This window comes from Manis javanica, chromosome 17, assembly GCF_040802235.1.
Source record: "Manis javanica isolate MJ-LG chromosome 17, MJ_LKY, whole genome shotgun sequence".
In the NCBI taxonomy this organism is placed as follows: Eukaryota; Metazoa; Chordata; class Mammalia; order Pholidota; family Manidae; genus Manis; species Manis javanica.
This window is the reverse complement of record NC_133172.1, coordinates 10,063,037-10,084,184: the sequence shown is the minus strand read 5'-3', so window position 1 is coordinate 10,084,184 and position 21,148 is coordinate 10,063,037. Positions and strand designations below refer to the sequence as shown.

The 21,148-nt window shown below is 45.3% G+C and overlaps 2 protein-coding genes across 2 annotated transcripts in view; both read right to left on the bottom strand.

The window, feature by feature from the left end:
* Positions 1 to 21,148, bottom strand: part of LOC140847137 (zinc finger protein 541-like) — a 223,221-nt gene that overhangs the window by 192,842 nt on the left and 9,231 nt on the right.
* The window catches only part of LOC140847135 (zinc finger protein 541-like), a 41,875-nt gene that overhangs the window by 17,130 nt on the left and 3,597 nt on the right, over positions 1 to 21,148 (bottom strand). The window contains exons 2-7 of the mRNA XM_073226377.1: positions 11,240 to 11,643; positions 8,399 to 8,642; positions 5,879 to 6,533; positions 4,186 to 4,244; positions 3,372 to 3,543; positions 2,130 to 2,406 (exon numbers count right to left, since the gene is read on the bottom strand). Coding sequence (XP_073082478.1) covers positions 2,130 to 2,406; positions 3,372 to 3,543; positions 4,186 to 4,244; positions 5,879 to 6,533; positions 8,399 to 8,642; positions 11,240 to 11,546 — 1,714 coding nt within the window. The 5' untranslated portion in view covers positions 11,547 to 11,643. The remainder of the gene's footprint in view (positions 1 to 2,129; positions 2,407 to 3,371; positions 3,544 to 4,185; positions 4,245 to 5,878; positions 6,534 to 8,398; positions 8,643 to 11,239; positions 11,644 to 21,148) is intronic.

Below are 21,148 nucleotides of genomic sequence, written 5' to 3'. Positions count from 1 at the left end.
ATGACAATTATAAGCATATATGCACCTAAAAACAGTCCAAAAATACATGAAGCAGAAACTGACACAATTGAGTATGAAATAAACAATTCAAAACAATAGTTGGAGATTTCAGTACTTGCAGTAATGGATAGGACAACCACACAGAATAAAACAAGACAGAAACATTTTTGGTGCATTCCACCCAACATCAGTAGAATATATTCTTAAGCGCACATGGGATATTCTTCAGAACAGAACATATTCTAGCCATAAAACATGTCTCAATACATTTAAAAGGAACAACATAATACAAAGCATGTTCTCTGACTACAATACAATTACATTATAAATCAAAAGGAGACAATTTGGAAAATTCACAAATATGTGGAAATAAAACAACACACTCCTCAATAATCCATGTATATAAGAAGAAATCAAAAGAGAAATTAGGGAATACTTTGAGATAAATGGAAAGAAGAATATAACATACTAAAACTTATGGAATGTGGCTAAAGCAATGTTCTGAGGGAACATATAGTTGTAACTGCCTGTATTAAAAACTAAGAAAAATCTAAAATCACTATGGTCAGTTGATTTTCCACAAAGGTGCCACACCAGCTCAATGGGGGGAAGAATAATCTCTTTAACAAACGGTGCTGGAACAACTGATATCCACATGCAAAGGAATGAATTTAGACTCTGACCTCACATAATATATAAAAGTTAACTTAAAATCGATCAAAGACCTAAATGTAAGAGCTAAAATTATAAAACTCTTTGAAGAGAAAGGAGTAAAAGTCAGCATAATTGCATATTTCTTCTCTTTTCTTAACTGACTTAAAAAAAGCAATTGTGACTTTTAGTCAGGCAAAGCTGCAGATACAACACCAAAAGCACAAGTGACAAAAAATTAAAACTCTTGTATCGCAAATACCATAAATAAAATGAAAAGATAAGACATGAAACAGGAGAGACTTTCCAAATCATGTATCTAATAAGGGGCTTGCATCCACAATATGTAAGGAGCTCTTACAACTCAGTAATACAAAGATAATAACTCAATTTTAAAAAGGGGCAAAGGATCTAAACAGACATTTCTTCTGAGAAAATACACAAATGGACAAGCACATCGGAAGATATCAACATCATTACCATAGGAGAAATGCACATCAAAACCACAATAAGATATTTTATGCCCACTAGGAGAGTTATAATTTATGAAGAATCACTAACAAGGATGTGGAAAATTGGAACTTGCATGTAATGTGCATCGAAATTTATTACCATGGCTCAGCCATTTTGGAAAATAGTCTGGCATTAAACCATTAAACATAGTTACCCTATGACCCAGCAATTCCACTCCTAGGCATAAACTCAAGAGAAATGAAAGCCTTTGTCCAACAAAAACTTGTATGTGAATGTTCATAACAGCATTATTCATGATAATTAAAAGATGGAAATAGCTCAAATACTCATCAGGTATAAATCGTTAAATGTTGTGTATCCACACAATGGAATATTATTCAGCCATAAAAAGGATTGAAGCACTGTATATGCTGTAACATGGATGAACTTTGAAAACATTATGCTAAATGAACAAACTAAACGCCAAATGTCACATACTGTATGATTCCAATTACATGCAATGTCCAGAGCAGGTGCGTCCATGATGATTAGAGATGATCAGTGGTTGCCCAGGGCTGGGGAGATGGGGGCTGTGGGGAGGGGGTGACTGCAAATGTACAGTGCTGCTTCTGGGGTGATGAAATTGCTCTAAAATTACATGGTGCGATGGATGCACAAGTCTATGAATTTACTAAAAAACACTGTATTTTAAATGGGTGATTCATATGGTATGTGAATTATGTACCAATAAAACTGCTAACAAAATTATTCAAGAGGACGGGCAGAAGGGTGGTCAGGCTACATGGCCTCCATATTTTCCTTCTGCCTGTAAAATTCTCAGCACCTAGAAGGCTGCTGGTTCCACATCGTCCTGGGATACCTCTGAGCAGCCATGGGACCCCCAGGCTGGACACAGCCGAAGGCCAGAGAGAACCCCTGGATCAAATGCTACATGTCGAGTTGCATCTGCCCATAGCAGGCCTGCCGTGTGATGGTCAGAGATGACAGGCCTGAGCCTCACTCACCAAGCTTGCTGCCGATGACTCTGTCAGAATCATCCTGAGTGGACATGGAACAGTGTTTAAATACAGCCCAGACCCCTCCCGGATGGGGCTCAGCACCAGGGGCGGCATATCGGGAGAGCACTGGAACGATCCCTGCAGGGAGTGGTCCACCGGGAGCACCGGAGACCACGGGCAGCGCTGGTGGCCTCCTTCGGGGCCCGGCTCCCCAAAGGCAGAAGGAGCGGGAGGCAGGAGCGATGCCTTGGGCCGCAGGCACTTTCTCCGCTTTCTGGGCTGGCTACTCTCCTCCCCGTCTCTGTCTTGTCCCTGGAGAAGAGAATTCAAAGCCACAGGGGGTGACTTGAGGCCACGTGTGCACAGTTCAGTCTTCAAGGGGGCGCGCGGATAGGCAAGGGCACTGCCCATGGAGCCAGAGGGAAACATAACACCCAACACCCCTGTCGGAGCCGGCCTCAGCAAGGGAGCCGAGCGGGGCCACCACGCCCGAGCCAGACCCCAGACTCTCGGCATGGACGTGTGGTGCGGGAAGCTTCCTCATGTGCCCCGCCCCCAGGGAGAGGCCCTGATACAAAGGGTTTCGGAGATGTATGAGGCCAGCGTCAACTTGTTAAAATGACCGGCACTTAGAGATGGGGCCGGAGATGCAGTGCAACAGCACCACAAGATGAAAAATGACCGCAGCTCCATGAGATGGACAAGGGGATCTATGCACCCTGTCGCCCGGCCTGGAGGGGGCTTCTCCAGGTGGGACCCTCCAGTCCAGGCTGCAATGGCTGATCCCATGAACTTACATCTCTTACCCACCTCCACACAATCTCCCCTCTTTCTACCAGTCTTACTGCTCCTCATCCTCCAGGTCTCAGCTCTAACCACCTCCAGAAAGTCCTCCTTGACCTCCTCAGGCGGGGTCTCTGGGGTCCCCTCAGTCCCTTTGCTCCCCCTCCCAGCCCAGCCCAGTTGAGACCTCACTGTCTGGCATGGGTCCATCTACTCACCTGGACTGGCAGCCCCAGGACGCCAGGCTGGGGCCGTCCCTGTCACCATGGTCTCCTCAGCACTGCCTCCACAGGGCCGGCATGGAAGGTGGATGAATGAATGCGCAAGACAAGCTGTTCTGGAGAGATTTTTTGTGGCACTTGGTTTGGGCTCTGCCCATGGCTTCCACTGGCAGGTTGTGCAGGAAGCAGTGGGAAGTGGACCGACCAGTACCCACCTTGGCTATGCTCCCGGGGGCTGGCTCACTGGGCCCACAGGCTCCGATGCAGGAGTCCCCAGAGGAGCTATGCTCATGCCGTCGAGGGTTTCCAGGCTCCTGGGGGGCTCTGTGCCTCCACCTCCGGCCTCAGCACCTGTCTCAGAGGCTTGAAAAACTCCATGCCGGACACCCACACACCGACAGAGAAGAGATGGTAGCCTACGAGGAACCATAGGCAAGCGGCAGAGGGGACGCTCCAGGCTCAAGCGCCAGCCCGCCCTCCCCGGAGCAGCGCAGCCAGACTCCTGGTCACTGCCCAGGCTTCCCCAGGAGGACGCCTCCATCCTGAGACAATGACACCCAGCCACTGACTCCCTCCCCCAAAGCCTGTGAGCGCCTTGCGAACACAGAACCTACTGCACGCGCGCCTTCACCTGTTGGTCCTGCTTCCTTCGAGGTGACAGCCACTTGTCGCTGTGAAAACAAATATGGCTGGTCAGCCCTTTCTCTGTATAAAATATCTGGCTGCAATTCTTGCAGACATACGTGCTCCTTGGCTCTGCCCAGTCTGCAGGGCCTCCATTTTGCTGGTTACTGTGGACAGACACGGCAGGGGGAAGAACGGGGGAAGGGGACTCCACCCATTTTTTTCTTTTTTTTCTTTTAAGTCTGATCCACTGACAACTCTCGATGAATCCCCAGAAATGGAGACGATACCCCCTTCCTTCATGGCCTGGCGGGCACCTCTTCAGGGCTGAAGCATCCAGAGCTCACTCGCCCAAGGCCAGCACATAAAAGCCCCCAGAGGACTCCCGAGGGGTTGAGCCCCCAGGCCCGGCAGGGAGGGGCTTCTGAACTTACCATCCGCCTGCCGTGCTCTCCTCCTTCACTGGATCGGGGAGCCGGTAGGTATTTCCATCCTGAAGATGAAAATACATTTGAGCCAACATATAAAAAATGAGGCATATGCAAGGACTAAAACTACAAAGTGCCAAGAAGAAAACACAGGTGTGACTCTGTGACCTTGGATTAGGCCATGCTCTCTTGGATGACACAGAAAGAGAACAAACTGGACTTATCAAAACTGAAAACTTCTCTGCATCAAGGGACACCATCAAGAAAGTAAGATCACACAGAATGGGAGAGTCATTACACGTTATACATCTCATAAGGGCCTTGTATGTACAGCTCAACAAAACTCAAATAACCCAGTTCAAACATGCACAAAGGATATGAACAGACACCAAACCAAAGACACATGAATGGCTGATAAGCACATGAAAAGATGCTCAGCACCACCAGCCATTAGAGCCTCGTGAGTCAGACCATGATGAGGTAGCACCTCACATCCACTAGAATGGCTATGGTAAAAAAAAAAATTGGACAATAGCAAGTGCTGATGAGGCTGTGGAGAAATCGGAGCCCTCATACCCCGAGGATGGGGATGTGAAATAGCACAACTGCTTTGGAAAAGCCTGGCAGCTTCTCAGATGGTTAAACACAGAGCTACCCCATGAACTAATAATTCCACTCCTAGGTAATTTCCAAGAGAAATGAAAATGTATGTCCCCACAAAAACTTGTACAAATGCTCACAGAAGCACTATTCACAATGGCCAAGTGGAAACAACCCAAATGGCGATCAACTGATGAATAAATAAACAAAATGTGATGTATCCACACAATGGAGTATTACTCAGCCATAAAAAGGAGCGAAGCCTGGCTTATGCTACAACATGAATGAACTTTGAAAACATTATGCTGAGTGGAAGAAGGCAGACATGAAAGGCCACAGTGTATGATTTCAATTATATGAAATGTCCAGAGTAGGCAAATCCATAGAGACAGAGGTAGATTCATGGTGCCAGGGGCTGGGAGGTTATGGGGAGACCTGGGGGGACAACTAAGGGTATGGGGTTAATTTCTGGGGTGATGAAAATGTTCTGGAAAAAGTGGTAATGGTGCACAACCTTCTTGAGTATACTTAAAGTCACCAGATGGTGTGATTTAAAATGGTTAGATGGCACACGAATATTAAAGCTGTTTAAAAAAATAGAGGATGCAGCTGTTGGGTGCTAGACCTGAGCACGTCGCAAAGAGAAGCGGCTGACCGCCTGGCGCCCAGGTCCTCGTGGCCACCACCTGGGCAGGAACCAGGCTAATGCTGCACAAGTGCTGACACATGTGGGCACCCCTGCCCCACAGCCAGAGATGGCATCTCATGCAGGAATACTGAGGGGGAAGGAACTCTCCCTTTATATCCTCTGGAGAATTTGAGGGGCAAACCCAGAAGGAAGAGATGGGCAAAAGGAGGGCAAGCAGAAAAAACTCAGTGAGGGAAGGTGACACAGGGCGTCCCAGCGACTTGCAAAGCCTTCATCCTGGCTTTTCTGTGGGTGAGGTTGGTGGGGGGGCCACGATCTCCCTGAACCTTCACTTCCCCTCTGTAAAACTGGGTCTGAGGACGCACGGGCACTAAGTAAAATGCCTGGATGACTCAAATTCAGAAACAAGTGATGAGTGAGACTCTCATCTCACAGCATAAAGTCAGGTACCTGGATCCTGTTGGATATCGTCAGCTTGGACTTTGAGTCCTGTGGGGGGTCCACCGAAGGCACAGCGTCCTGCCAGCTCTCCAGGGTGGGCGGCAGCTGGGGTGGCCGCTCCGACTCAGCTGGGTGTGGACCACCATTCTCTCCTTCCCTGGAGTGAATGGCTGTGAACCCAGCGGCGGGCTCCTTCCACAGGGGGTGACACTCCTTGGGAACATCAGTGCCCAGGGTCACTGGGGCCGCTGGCGTGCAGGGGTAGGGCCCCAGTGAGGGTGGGGAGGGACAGGCTGTGTTTTTCCCTTCCCCGTCATCTGAAGCCCCAACCAGGACCGGGCCGGGAGAAGAGATCTCCTGGTGGACTGTGCTGCTCACAATAGAGCGCAGGGGCTCTCGGTTGGGCAAAAGGGGGCCCGGGGTCCTGGCTTCTGGAGGCACCAGGGATCGCAGGCCATCCGCAGCAGGCTGGTCGGCCACCTCGTAGGCAGGAGAGGAGTCCCCACAGGCTTCTTCCTTGGGGGGGGCCTCCTTCAGGATGCAAAAGCCGTGCTGGTCCTCGTAGTGCCGGCGCAGGGAGCGGTCATCACAGTAGCTCTTGCTGCAGCCCTGCTCCATGCATGCAAAGGGCTTGGTCTGCTGGTGGGTGAGCAGGTGCCTAGTCCTGGAGTCACACATGAGAAGGGAGTCAGAGGTCACTGGGGCTCAGCCTCCCACTGCAGGGTCCCGAGCCTGACTCCCCCCACAGTGCTCCAAAGGGGGAGTGGAGCTCAGAACCACAGTTCAGAACCTGCACTCAGCCCCGGCTACAGTCAAAGCATCTGGAAGGGGTGCCCCTCTCCCTCACCATTAAGCAAACCCCTTATCTGAGAGAAAAATCAACAGAAGCCAGGCCAGAGTTCCCCAGAATGGGTTCCCCAGGAACACCAGCCCTCCACAGTTGCTCCCTGAGGACGTGGGCTCAGCTGGCAAGTCCGTTCTTATAAAACACCATTTGCTTCTTGGAGGTTCACGGGAGCAAATTTAAAAGCCACATAGCAGGTAGATAGATAGAGGGTCATCTATGTAACTTGCCATGTCTCTGAAACATAGTTGCCCACAGAACTGTTTTTTGAAATAGCCCCTCTTTGCACCCTTAAGAACCAAAGTTTTGTAGAATACATTTGAGGAAAAGCTCATTTCGGGAGGATCCTGCCTTTATCAAAGGAGTCCTTCCCCTACCATAGAATTCCTACAAGGAGACAGCTGCCTGAAATCCCCCACAGGAAAAAATACAATTTACAGATGTGCTACCAGAACTTTCTAGAAAACAGCCAAATGTGCCTCCTATAATATAAATGAATACAAATATGCACAATGATTATGTCATACTCATATCTACATTAATAACTATAAACAGATGAGAAAATCACCCTCTGCACTCCAAGCAGCCCTAGTCTGGACAGTCCTAATAATACTGCACATGGGACGTGTCTGATAAATGACAAAGCCCTTCCCTAAAGGTCAGCCCCGGCCTCCATCGGAGGAGAGTGGGAGAGACCCAATCTCCAGCTCCCCTGTTAACTGGTCTGTGACATGAGCAAATCGTGGCCCTTCCCTGGGGGGCTTGGTGAGAGGATGAGTTGGAAGGTGGGTCAGTCAAAGCCCTGTGGGACGGCCAGGACCATATAAAATGCAATGGACTCTAGCTCCATCCATGTTGTTGCAAATGGTAGGGATAAGGGGGTGGTGGGGGAAGAAAGGGGGCATTACGATTAGCATGTATAATGTGGGGGACATGGGGTGGGCTGTACAGCACAGAGAAGACAAGTAGTGATTCTACAGCATCTTACTATGCTGATGGACAGTGACTGTAATGGGGTTTCTGGGGGGGACTTGGTGAAGGGGGGAGACTCGTAAACAATGTTCTTCATGTAATTGTAGATTAATGATAACAACAACAACAAAAAAAGCAATGGACTGCTGTCTCCCACTTGCCAGTCTCTTGGTTTGAGAAAGTCTGTCTGTCCTTCCTCACTAGCAGGAAAAGCTTATCATTTACCAGACATTAAGAACAAAAGGAATTCTGCTTCAGACTCTTTTATTGGGCTTTCTTTTTAAAATCGAGTTAAAAATAATAATAATAATAAGTTAAAAAAGACAAGAGTCTCTCATGCCCTGTGGAGTCCAGGTACATGTTCCTCATATAAACACGGGCTGGTTCTCCTCAGGTACCCACCACTGTCTCCAAACATTTCTCTATAAAGTTAACCCGACTCCCTCCATGACAACATTGCCTCGGGACGTCCTGTCTGCAAATCAAGGCAGTGATTTTCTCATTGGTAGACTTTGGGGGCTTGGAAGGGTGACCTGTTCAGGGCAGTGCCAGACCTGTCCCCAGACATGGAGTTCTTGTGTAAGCACCGGTCACAGGGACCCAACACCAACAGGGTGTGTCGGGCTCATCTGGGAGGTGATGAGAATGACCTAGGAACATGCCCCCCGACCCCAGGCCCCTGCACAGACGTTGGTGACCACACTCCTACATACAGGTGGTCCCGGCGCTTAAAGGCCTTGCTGCAGATTCCGCAAACGTGTTTCCGTTCCTGGCTGTGCGTGAGGTAGTGCTTGCTCCGGGAGCTGGTGCTGCTGAACACCTTCCCGCAGACGCTGCAGTCCAGAAGCAGCTTCTGAGGCGAAGTGTGATGCTGCTCTTCTTTCCCTGCGCTCCCGGAGGTGGCCCTGCCTCCTTCGTCAGCCTCTCCAGGCACCTGAAGCACGGCCAGCCTCAGGTCTAAACAAACAGGAGAAAGCCACGTTAGAGACACCCGGGGACATGGAAGAGCTCGGCTAAAGCGCTCCCCGACTCTCAGAACCGCAGTAGACGCGGGAAGAGAGGCCCGGGAACCCTTTCTCCATCTCCAGCACCTTAATTCACAGAGAGAACAAGGCCTAGACTGGGCAGTGGGGAGAGTAAGGACCCTGGCCCGGCCACGCTGCAGGACGGCGCCCAGTCAGAGGCCACACTCAGGACAGTTGTGGCCTGGAAGGCTTCTAAAGACTAGGGTGCTGTGGCGGCAGGGGCTTTATGACACCATTTATCTGGGACTCCGCAGAGGTGGGATCCAAGAATCCAACAGGCCAGCTTGTGGGGGGCGGAGGGGCTCAGCTTCAGGAGCCGAGTGCTCAGCGTCTGAGCCTGAGACCCAGCGGAGAGACCCAGCAGCACGGAGCCCGGGCTGGGCCTCCAGGCCCGGCCTCTCGTCCCGACCTGCCTCTGGCCGCTGCCTCCTGTGACTTCACCTGCCTGATCTACATTCTCCTCCTGTGGGAAATCACTGTCCCCAGCGGTCAAATGATTCCAACAGTGTAAATGAGGAAAAACAGGACTCCTTCCGGGGCAAGTCCCCAGCCTTGCTGAGTTACTTTTAAAATGCTCATTAAAGCAATTTAATTAAACTAGAAAACAAAATGTTGCTTCAAAAGATTAGCAAGGACCCTGACAAAGAGGCAAACGAGTCACCGGCCCAGAAAGCCGCCTGCCCTTCCCCGGAGGCCGGGTTCCAGGCGCTCTCCAGCTGTGTGCGTCCCTGACGGACAAACCCACTGCTAGGAATACGCTCAAAGAACCGATCCAAGAGAAAACACGTGTAAGAAGTTGCTCACAGAAACACCGTAACAGTCTAACCAGCAAGAATATGGCCACCCAACACCATGGAGTAATCGTTACAACGATAACTGAATATTCTACCTTTATATATGAAAGCAAATATACTAAGGTTTAAAATTTTCAAATAGAAATGTCCACTTAATTTCTGCAAAACCATGTCTTTCTGAGTGACTTCACCCATGGTTTAAAAAATCTATGTGTGGGAGCCAGGGTGGTGATTTTTCCTGTTACTCTTCTTCATTTTCTAGGTTTTCTTAAATAAATATGCATTACTTTTCTAACTTAAAAATTAAAATTAATAAAAGTATATGCATTTATGAATTTAAGTTATGTAAGCATTAAAAAACAAAGAGTTAAAACTTAATGTTCAGTGGACTTTTTTAATAAGGTTAAAAAAATGCAATTTAAAATGAATTTGGAAATGGTGAACTAAGTTAATGATTGTAACATTTTTCAGTGGGGCGCATGGATCCGTATGAAAATCTGGTGAAAGCTGCAGTTTCTCTGGCCAGCAAAATGCACACATGTGCACACACTTTTTTTTTGTATCATCAATCTACAATTACATGAGGAACATTATGTTTACTAGGCTCCCCCCTTCACCAAGTCCCCCCCCACAACCCCCATTACAGTCACCATCCACCAGCATACTAAGATCCTGTAGAATCACTACCTATCTTCTCTGAAATGTGCACATGTTTTAACACTGGCATTTTCATGTTAATTTCTGTGGACGGGGTTGAGAACCCCAATTACGGTACCCACAGGCCTGTCCAGTGCCCAGGGCAGCACCATGGATGTCCCAATTCTAGGAATTTATATTTAGCCACTGTTGCAACACGGGAGCACTGCACCTTGCGTGGAGTGGGGGCCTCGGATGTTTTTCATTTTAGCAAGTCTTCAGGGGGCTTCGTGAGCTGCTTATCCCAACCAGCAGTAATATCTGGTTTGCAGGGCCACTCCAGATGTGGCTTTCCCCGCACGTGCTGTGACTCTCACTCGATCAACCCACCTAAGCATCTTACCTAAGGATATCGTGAAGAGGCTAAAACAAAAACTGAGTTTATCTTGTGTGGGAAGCGTGAAGGCAAAGCAAAAGGCAACAAGCAAGGACTCTAATTACTGTCTTAGTTCTCTCTTTGCTGAAGAGAAGACTTAGAACTAAATCAATGGGCTGCCGGCATTAACTCAAACAATATCGATAAAAATCTGCGCACTGTCCAGTGCTTTATAATCTACGAGGGGCTTTGACATTCACTTCTTCTTTTGCTTCTGACCGCTGTCACTCTGGGGAAAGCAGAGTGCGTATTGTCATCCCCCACTTTGCAGACGAAGACACTGATCCTTAGGAAGAAGAGACAACCAAGGAGCAAATGGACAGGATCCTAGCTCATTCTGCAAACAGGAGAAGAGCCTCTGAGATGTGGCATGGGCAGGAAAGTCTCTCACCACCTCAAAGGTCTGCCCACTCCACACACAAGATTAGGATATCTCCAAACATCCACATTTCTCAGCATTATTTCCTAGGATCAGTATTCAGTTTCCTTGACTAGTGAATTGGGAACAATGCCCAAGCAGAAAACCACAAGGTGACTGTCCTTCCCCATTCACCCACAGAAACGGAAAGTTTCCTTAACCAATCCACACAGAATCAACATGTAGCTAGCCCAGGAAATTCCACACAGCCCACCAGGCCCTGGGACCCAGGTGGACAGCCTCACCCTGTAAAGAAGCCTGAGATTCCGGGTCTGCATACTTCTCCAGCAGCTTCACGGAGTCACGGTCCTCCCCAGAGTACAGGGAGAAAGCATCTACGTTGTCCTCCAGCACCTTGCTGGGCACATTGGGTGCTGGGAGGCTGGGGTCCATGTCCAAACCACTCAGGCCAGCACAGAACAGGTCTCGGGAGCTGGGACCCAGATCCTGGTTGAGGGCATTGCTGCAGTTGAGTCCTTGACTCTCAGAAAATGAAGGGAGGTGTATCTCGGATGGATGGGCACCCTCCTCCCCTGCGCTGTTCTGGTCCATGGCTCTCTGCTGCCAAATCTTGGCCAAGAGCTACTCTCCAGACGAGCGAGGCTTGCAAGGAATCGGGGAGGAGAGATCCCTCGGTGGTTTCTAAGTCCTGAAAACAAACAAGGAGGAATCAAAATCATGAGATGGCCATGGAGCATACAGAGCATGGACTTGGACTTCAAACAGACCTGTATCTGGGTCTGTCCTCTGCCATTTAACAGCCATGTCAACACAGGTAATTCACTTAAGCTCCACAAGCCTATTTCCTCTTCTGTAAGTTGGGCCTAAGAGCACCTCCATCATAAGGTGGTTGTTGGGAATAAATTTAAAGATTTCCAGCAAATTCATGGACTGAACCAACTTCTTCTCCAGCAATGAACATATACAAATATGACAAAAGATAATTTTTAATATATAGCCAGGCTCAAGAGACAGGTAAAACCCCAAGTTGCCAGGAAAAATGTGAAAACTCAAAGACGACTTGGAGGTACAAGCTCAGGTCTGCCTTAGGGGAAAATCAGACTCAGATACAGGACTCGGAGCTGTTGCCTAATACGGCAGCCGCAAGGCATATGTGGCTCTGAAGCGCTTGAACTGTGGGAGGCCCAAGTCGAGACAGACTGTGAGTATAAAATACACAGTCAATTTAGAAGATTTAATGCAAATCAAAACAAAGAATGTATCTGTAATGTTTTACATTATTACATGTTGTAGTGGTACTTTAGATATAGTGGGTTAAATGTTATTAAAATTAATTTCGTCTACCTCTACTTTTCAATGTGGCTCCAAGAAAATTATAAATAATATATGCCTTATATTAAATTTCTATTACAGAGCATTACCTTGGAGGCTGGCACCTGGGGTCAAAATAGACACAAGGGAAAAGGAACAGGACCTTGAGCTCACAGGAAATGGGGACCTGGGACCCCAGAAGAGTTGTGACATCCACAGGACAACTAAAGAAATAAAAGAGAAACTGCACACAAGCCTAGAGAAGCATTCCAAGAACTAAAAGATGAGAGATGAGAAGACCCAGCACAAGAAAAGAAAAAGTCAGTATGAGACAAGAGCAAATATCTTTTAAAAGAAGCAATTGGAATTCCTAGAAATGAAAGGCATTTAAATAAAAATTCACTGGCAGGTTAAAGAGCAGATTAAACAGTGCTAAAGAGGAATAATTAATCAGCAGAGCAATCTGAGGAACTCCCTCCCAAATTCAGCACAGAGAGATAAAGACGTGGAAAATATGACTGAGGAATTGAGGAATTATGAGGAGCAGATGCAAAAGTCCCAGGCCTGTGTCTAATAGGGAAATGAGGAAAGAGGAGACACTACAGGAGGACAGGATACTAAGGAGATCACGGAGGAGCTCCCGGGACTGCAGAAGCACATGACGCCAGGCTGAAAGGTCTGATCCTTGAAGACATGGGGTTAATAACAACCAATCATTCCAAGGCCAGAGCAGAATAAATGAAAATGAATTCACTCCGACATGCAGCAGTACTGACGAACACTAAAGACAAAGAGACACCCTAAAAACTACCAAAAAGAAGAGGCAGATGATCTACAAAGGGAAGACGACTAGCCTGGTGGCAAACTTCTCAACAGAAATAACGTTGGAAGGTGTGGAATAATACCATCAGCAAAGGGAAGGAGAGAGCCAGCCCAGAACTCAACACACGGCAACATCTGTATTTAAGGAGCAATGCAGACTTTTCTCAGTCAAGGCTTAAGAGTTCACAGGTTTCTGAATCATTTGGGAAAAAGAAAGTGACAATGATTGATTTTGTATTTTAAGTATAAACTCTAAAGGAATCTAAGTGTAACTACCAAAAGGAAAGGAATAAACTATGTAGCATTTAAACTAGTAGGATTTATCTCAAGAAAAGAAAGAGAGAAAAAAAAAAGACTCAAATTCCTAAAATCTGAAATTAAAGAGGGGACATCACTAATGACCTTACAAAAATAAAAAGGATTATAAAGGAATACTACAAACAATTACATGCCAACAAATTAGGAAACTTGGATTGAAATGGACAAATTCCTAGAAAGATACAAATTATCCAAACTGACTCAAGGGACCACAGACTACCTGAGTAGACCTGTAATAAGTAAAAAGATAGAATTGGTAATTTAAAAAGTTCCTCCCTGTGCCCCCAAGAAAAACTTTATCAGAACTCTGGAAAAAAGTCAATGGTTTATAGTAACCAAGTGAACTCCTATCAAGAAAATGGTGACTGAAATCTGGTAGGAGAAGCCTGTGACACTGTAACTTCCCCATACCCCATCCCACTCCCCAGCTCCACGGCAGTTTGCAGACAGCACCCAGTTCCTCCTGGTGTAGGAGGGAGCAGAGACAATCTTGTTCTCAAAGAACTGATGTCTCTCTTGACCTGGATGGCTCTTGAAAAGCTAACACAAAGGTCTTGCTTTGACTTTGCCTAACCTGGAACTCAGGACAGCGAGTAGAGTAGCCATGGGGATGGCATTTGTTGAAAACATTAAAGCAACTAGGGCAAGTAGTTCTAAAATTCATATGGAACCACAAAAGATCCCAAATAGCCAAAGCAGTCCTGAGAAGAAAGAATAAAGTCGGGGGGATTATGCTCCCTGACTTTGAGCTCTACTACAAAGCCACAGTAATCAAGACAATTTGGTACTGGCACAAGAACAGACCCACAGACCAGTGAAACAGACTAGAGAGCCCAGATATAACTCAAGGATATATGGACAATTAATATACGATAAAGGAGCCATGGATATACAATAGGGAAATGACAGCCTCTTCAACAACTGGTGTTGGCAAAACTGGACAACTACATGCAAGAGAATGAAACTTATTATTATCTAACCCCACACACAAAAAGAAACTCAAAATGGATCAAAGACCTGAATGTAAGTCATGATACCATAAAACTCTTAGAAGAAAACATAGGCAAAAATCTCTTGAATATAAACATGAGCAACTTTTTCCTGAACACATCTCCTTGGTCAAGGAAAACAAAATAAAAAATGAATACATGGGACTACATCATGCTAAAAAGCTTCTGTACAGCAAAGGACACCATCAGCAGAACAAAAAGGCATCCTAGAGTATGGGGGCATATATTTGTAAATGACATATCCGACAATGGGTTAACATCCAAAATATATAAAGAACTCACACACCTCAACACCCAAAACACAAATAACCTGATTAAAAAATGGGCAGAGGATATGAACAGACACTTCACCAAAGAAGAAATTCAGATGGCCAAAAGACACATGAAAAGATGTTCCACATTGCTAATTATTGGGGAAATGCAAAGTAAAACCACAATGACATATCACTTCACACTAGTTAAGGTGGCCAACATAGAAAAGACTAGTAACAACAAATGCTGGCAAGAATGTGGAGAAAGTGGAACCCTCCTACACTGCTGGTGGGAAGGTAAACTAGTTCAAGCAGTGTGGAAGCAATACTGAGGTTCCTCAAAAAACTAAAAATAGAAATACCATTTGACCTGGGAATCCCACTCCTTAGAATTTACCCAAAAAATACAACTTCTCAGATTCAAAAAGACATATGCACCCCTATGTTTATCGTAGCACTTTTTACAATGGCCAAGATATGGAAGCAACCTAAGTGTCCATCAGTAGATGAATGGATTAAGAAGATGTGATACATATACACAATGGAATACTATTCAGCTAAAAAAAACAAATCCTACCATTTCCAACAACATGGATGGAGCTGGAGGACATTATGCTCAGTGAATTAAACCAGGCAGGAAAGACAAGTGTCAAATGATTTCCCTCATTTGTGGAATATAACAGTGAAGCAAAACTGAAGGAACAAAATAGCAGCAGACTCACAGACTCCAAGAAGGGACTAGCGGTCACCAAAGGGGAGGGTTGGGGAGGGAGGGAGAAGGGGATTGAGGGGTATTATGTTTGGTACACATGGTGTGGGGATCACGGGGAAACAGTGCAGCACAGAGAAGGCAAACAGTGACTCTGCGGCATCTTATTACACTGATGGACAGTGACTGCAATGGGGTCTGGGGGGGACTTGATAATATGGGTGAATGTAGTAACCACATTGTTTTTTCATGTGAAACCTTCGTAAGAGTGTATATCAATAATACCTGAATAAAAAATAAAAAAATAATAATGGAAAGAGTCTTCACTGACAGCATTTGACAAAGAACAGTCCACAGAAATAGTCTAGAAAAGTCCCTGAACAGTTACAACCACGAGGAAGAGCAGCAGGCAGCCCTGGGGTGGAGGGAAAATCCGACTCCCAGAGTCCCCGCGTTGGAATGTTCAGCATGTCCAGTTTCTCAACAAAAGGTTACGACGTATGCAAACAAAGATGGTCCAATCACAGGGTCATCTATTTCATGCAAAAGGAATCAAACAAGATGTGGCCTTTTATGTCTGGCTTCTTTTACCAGTAAGCATGGCATTTTTTCGGGTTAATCCACATTTCACAGCATTTATCTACCATAACTTCATCCTTTTTATGACCAGGAAACATTGCATTGTCTGTAGAGACCACATTTTCTGCCTCTATTAATCTATTGATGGGCATCTGGATTGTTTCCATTTTGGCTTTTATGAATACTTCTATCCACACCTAAACACTTAATAAACATGCACTGACTCACTGATAACAAATCTGGTGGACGCTAGGATACCAGGAGTTGGGCCTGGACTCCAGGCCATATCAGCGTGTACTGTTTAAAAACTTTTTGTGTTGAGATGTAACGGAACTGCTGTGCCCTCAACACCTGCGTTTCACATTGTGCATCTCCCTGTGTGTCTGCGTGTGTAGCCCACCGAGGGAGCTCAAATTCAAAGTTGAATACAGGTCCATAGACCTGGACCACAGCTCTGGGACCTGACTGAGTTCCAGAATTCACAACATGGGGGATTTAGAAAGGTGCATAATGCATACACCGTGTTTTAAATAATCCCCAGGGAGTCCAGGACAGCACCTGGTGACCAAATCATAACACCTAGGATGACTCAGAGTAAAGCGGAATAAATAGACTGCAAAGAGCAACATGTGAATTCAGGTTTGGCCACCAAAGGAGACTGGAGACACCCTGGCATTCTCAGAACTTCCTAGGTTTCTAGACTGCAGAGAAAAGGGTATGTGTGAACTGTATTAGTTTCTATTCAGAGGCAAAATGATTTCCCTGCCAATTCTCAAGTTTCTTTTACAGGGCTGCTGGAAGCTGTTTTCAGTCCTCCGAGGAGCAAAGAACCCAGCTTTATTCATCTCCCAGTAATAAAACAAGCTGATAAAATATAAAGTAGTATTTTGTAAAATAAGATGTTAAGCATTTTCTCCTTCTCATGGATTACACCAAGTGCTTTACATGCATTCATTCACTCACTCCTCACTCACTACCCAGAGGCTGGTTCTATTATTACTTCCATTTTACAGGGAAGGAAAGGGACTCTGAGAGGACAAGTAATCTGTCCAAAGTCATGTACTTAACAAGTAGTTGAGCCAGATTTTAAACCCAGATAATTTGACCTTAGAGCTTGTGTGCTTATCCACCACACAACACTGATTCCTTACGGAATAAACAGCAGACCACATTGTGTACCCTTTAAACTAGAAAACACAAGAGGTTCTGGGTGGGGCCAGGGCGGGAGACAGACTGTCTCTGGAATCCCCCAACGCTTGAATCACCTGCTTTCCAGCATACTCCCAAAGTCCAGAGAACACATCGGTCTGGTCACAACCTCGGGCAAGCAAGCCCAAAGTCCAAAGGCCGTGCTTTTCCACAAAGTAAAGCAAGCCCCCCTCAGCCGATATTGAATTTACTTGGGTTCTGTCATCACACAAATTCAATTCATCAAGTGTCAGCACCTTCCATGTCCCTGTGGGGCAGGGTCTGTGGTGCCCTGGATCCTTGTAGACATACCCAAGGGTCCAGATACTCTTTCCAAGAATTGTATGTGTTTTCATTTTAAGAATTAACTAAAAGAAAAAAAATCAGTGTATCTATATGATTGGATTAACACTCTATAACCAAGTGCTACCATTTGGTTTTGATGCCTAGGGTATGTTTACAATGGCACTAAGGCAAACAAGGACTATTTTTACTGCCGCAGGCTAATGAGAAGCTAGAGGTGGATTTAGCTCATTGCAATGCCTTCTGTTCAATTAAAAGCCAACAGGCATCCTGGTACAAATGGAGGTTTTACTGTAGTTCAAACTGAGAAAGAATGGAAGAATTGAGACATCACAGGGTCTGCTAAATGCAGAAGGGCTCAGTGTGGCAGTCGGGAAAGTAGTTGTTTCAAGGAAGCAGCTAAACTTCAACAAAATAGCATGTTTGTATTTTGAATTACATTGGCTCGGTTGCTTGGCTTGTGTTTAAGTGTATGCTGACTTTATAGCAGAGAGAACTGTATAAGAACTGTTAAACTCTAGGAATATAAGCCTTGTTTCATCAACATTTTTGCATTAACTGTTTAAAAAACAATAAGTCAATACTGGCGATCCAATGCAATTTCAATTTTTTTCTTTTAAAACAGGGTCATCACTCCATGACTGGTGGGGGTAGGAAGAGAAAGAACTCTGTGAAATGCTACCTTTTGGTGGGGGGTAACCTGCCATATGGTTCTAGACTGCAGCAGGAAGTCCACACTAGATAAATAATGTTTACTGTAGCATTGTTTGGAGGGAGGGGAAAATCTGAATGTTTACCTGGTCTACAAAGATGTTTTGTTTAGCCTGCAGTAAATTTAAATATTTTCTACTAGTTATCAAATTGAAAAATCTGTCTGAGTTCTTTTGGATAGCGTATGAACTCTCCAGAAGAACTTTCTGTACTTACAGAAATGTTCTAAATCTGCACTAATGATAGCCACGAGCCACAGAGCTAAGGAATACCTAGAAATGCAGCTGGTGCAACTGAGTGACTATTTATTTTATTTTAATTCAGTTCAAATTTATATAGCTACAAGTGGCTAGTGCCTACCAAATTGGACACTACAGATTAAGAGATTCTATGTTAAGTAAGGCTGCCAACTTGTATTTAAAATTCTGGGGGAAAAAATCTGAGCATCTTTCAACACTGAGTCCACATTCCTGTAAAGTAACAACTGGCTGGAGCTAAGAAGCTGTAGCTACTTTAGACAGAGCATGCCCCCATCAGTTTGCCACAGTCTTCACCACTCCCTGTTCTCTCACACCCACCCATCCTCTCATTTATATGCCCTGTCAGGCCTGTAGAGGCATCTGAATTCAAAACCCTGATTTGTGTGGTTTTCTTTGACCAACATCTCTTTAGTCAGTTTTGCCAAATGAAGCCCTTCAGAATCATGCCTAAATGCCCCCTTGACCTGGAGAATACTGTTCACATAACACAGTCCGAGGTTATTTCTTCCTCCTCTGAACTCCAATAAGCACTTGTCTGATAATCCTAACACTTATCCCAAATGGCCTCAGAATTTATTTTTCAGGTTCTTCAATTTTCTCTAGACTATAAGCTCTAGGTGGCTGTGACTCTGCTTTATGTGTGCATACTTCTCATAACATCTCAGCTGGGACAGAACTCTGATCAAAGAAGGCTCTCAGCAGCGCTTTCACTGAAGAGTGACAGGATTCCACTGTGCCACCTCTCTTCCTTTCTGAAAAGCCCCAACCTGTTGGACCATCAGCCTTTTATTACCCAACCACCACCCTCTTCTTTCCCTCTGCATCGGTGTTACAGGGAGGAAGTGATCATCTTTGAGTAACAGCAGGCTGCTGGAAGCTGCATGAAGAGACAGACCTGCAGCTTTTACCCTATGAAAGTTTTTCCTCATTTCCCAGTCCTAACTTTGTTATAAAACATAGGCCTGTCCACTCCTAGGAATTTACCCTAAGATTGCAGTAGAACAGTTTCAAAAAGACAGATGCACCCCTATGTTTATGGCAGCACTATTTACAATAGCCAAGAAATGGAAGCAACCTACGTGTCCATCAGTGGATCAGTGCATGAATGGATAAAGATGTGATACATATACATAATGGAATATTATTCAGCCATAACAAGAAAAGAAATCCTACCATTTGCAGCAACATGGACGGAGCTGGAGGGTACTATGTTCAGTAAAATAAGGCAGGTGGAGAAAGACAAGTATCAAATGATTTCACACATATGTGGAGTATAAGAACAAAGCAAAAACTGAAGGAACAAAACAGCAGCAGACTCACAGAACCCAAGAATGGACTAACAGTGACCAAGGGAAACAGACTGGGGAGGATGGGTGGGAAGGGAGGGATAAGGGGGAAAATGGGGCATTAGGATTAGCACACTTAATGTAGCAGGTGGGGACACAGGAAAGGCAGCATATTCACAGAAGACAAGTAATGATTCCATAGCATCTCACTACGCTGATGGACAGTGACTGTAATGGGGTACGTGGGGGGGGGACTTGATAATAGGGGAGTCTAGTAACCATAATGTTGTTTAAGTAATTGTACATTAATGATACCAAAAAACAAAAATTCAAAAAAACAAAAACTAAAAAAACCACAGGCCTGTTTTTTTGAGCTACACAATGTTCTTTAAAAATGGATCAGCCAAAACTCGCAACAAAATGGGTACAGAGGGCAACTACCTCAACATAATAAAGACCACATATGATAAACCCACAGCTAACATCATGCTGAAGAGAGAGAAGGTGAAAGCTTTTCCTCTGAGATCGGGAACAAGACAGGGATGCCCACTCTCCCCACTGTTATTCCACATAGTACTGGAGGTCCTAGCCATGGCAATTAGACAAAACAAAGAAATAAAAGGAATCCAAATTGGCAAAGAAGAAGTTAAAGTTTCACTATTTGCAGATGACATGATATTGTACATAAAAACCCTAAAGACTCCACTCCAAAACTACTAGAACTGATATTGGAATACAGCAAAGTTGCAGGATACAAAATTAACACACAGAAATTTGTGGCTTTCCTATACACTAACAATGACCTAATAGAAAGAGAAATCATGAGAAGAATTCCATTCACAATTGGATCAAAAAGAATAAAATACTTAGGAATAAACCTAACCAAGGAAGTGAAAGACCTATACCCTGAAAACTATAAGACACTCTTAAGAGAAATTAAAGAGGACACTAACAAATGGAAACTTATCCCATGCTCTCAGCTAGGAAGAATTCATGTCATCAAAGTGGCCTCCTGCCCAAAGCAATATACAGATTTGATGCAATCCCTATCAAATTACCAACAAACTGGAACAAATAGTTCAAAAATTCATATGGAAACACCAAAGATCCCCCAATAGCCAAAGCAATCCTGAGAAGGAAGAATAAAGTGGGGGTGGGGGGATCTCACTGCCCAACTTCAAGCTCTACTATAAAGCCACAGTAATCAAGACAATTTGGTACTGGCACAAGAACAGAGCCACAGACCAGTGTAACAGAATAGAGACTCCAGACATTAACCCAAACATATATGGTCAATTAGTATATGATAAAAGAGCCATGGACATACAATGGGGAAATGACAGTCTCTTCAACAGATGGTACTGGCAAAACTGGACAGCTACATGTAAGAGAATGAAACTGGATCACTGTCTAACCCCATACATAAAAGTAAATTTGAAATGGAT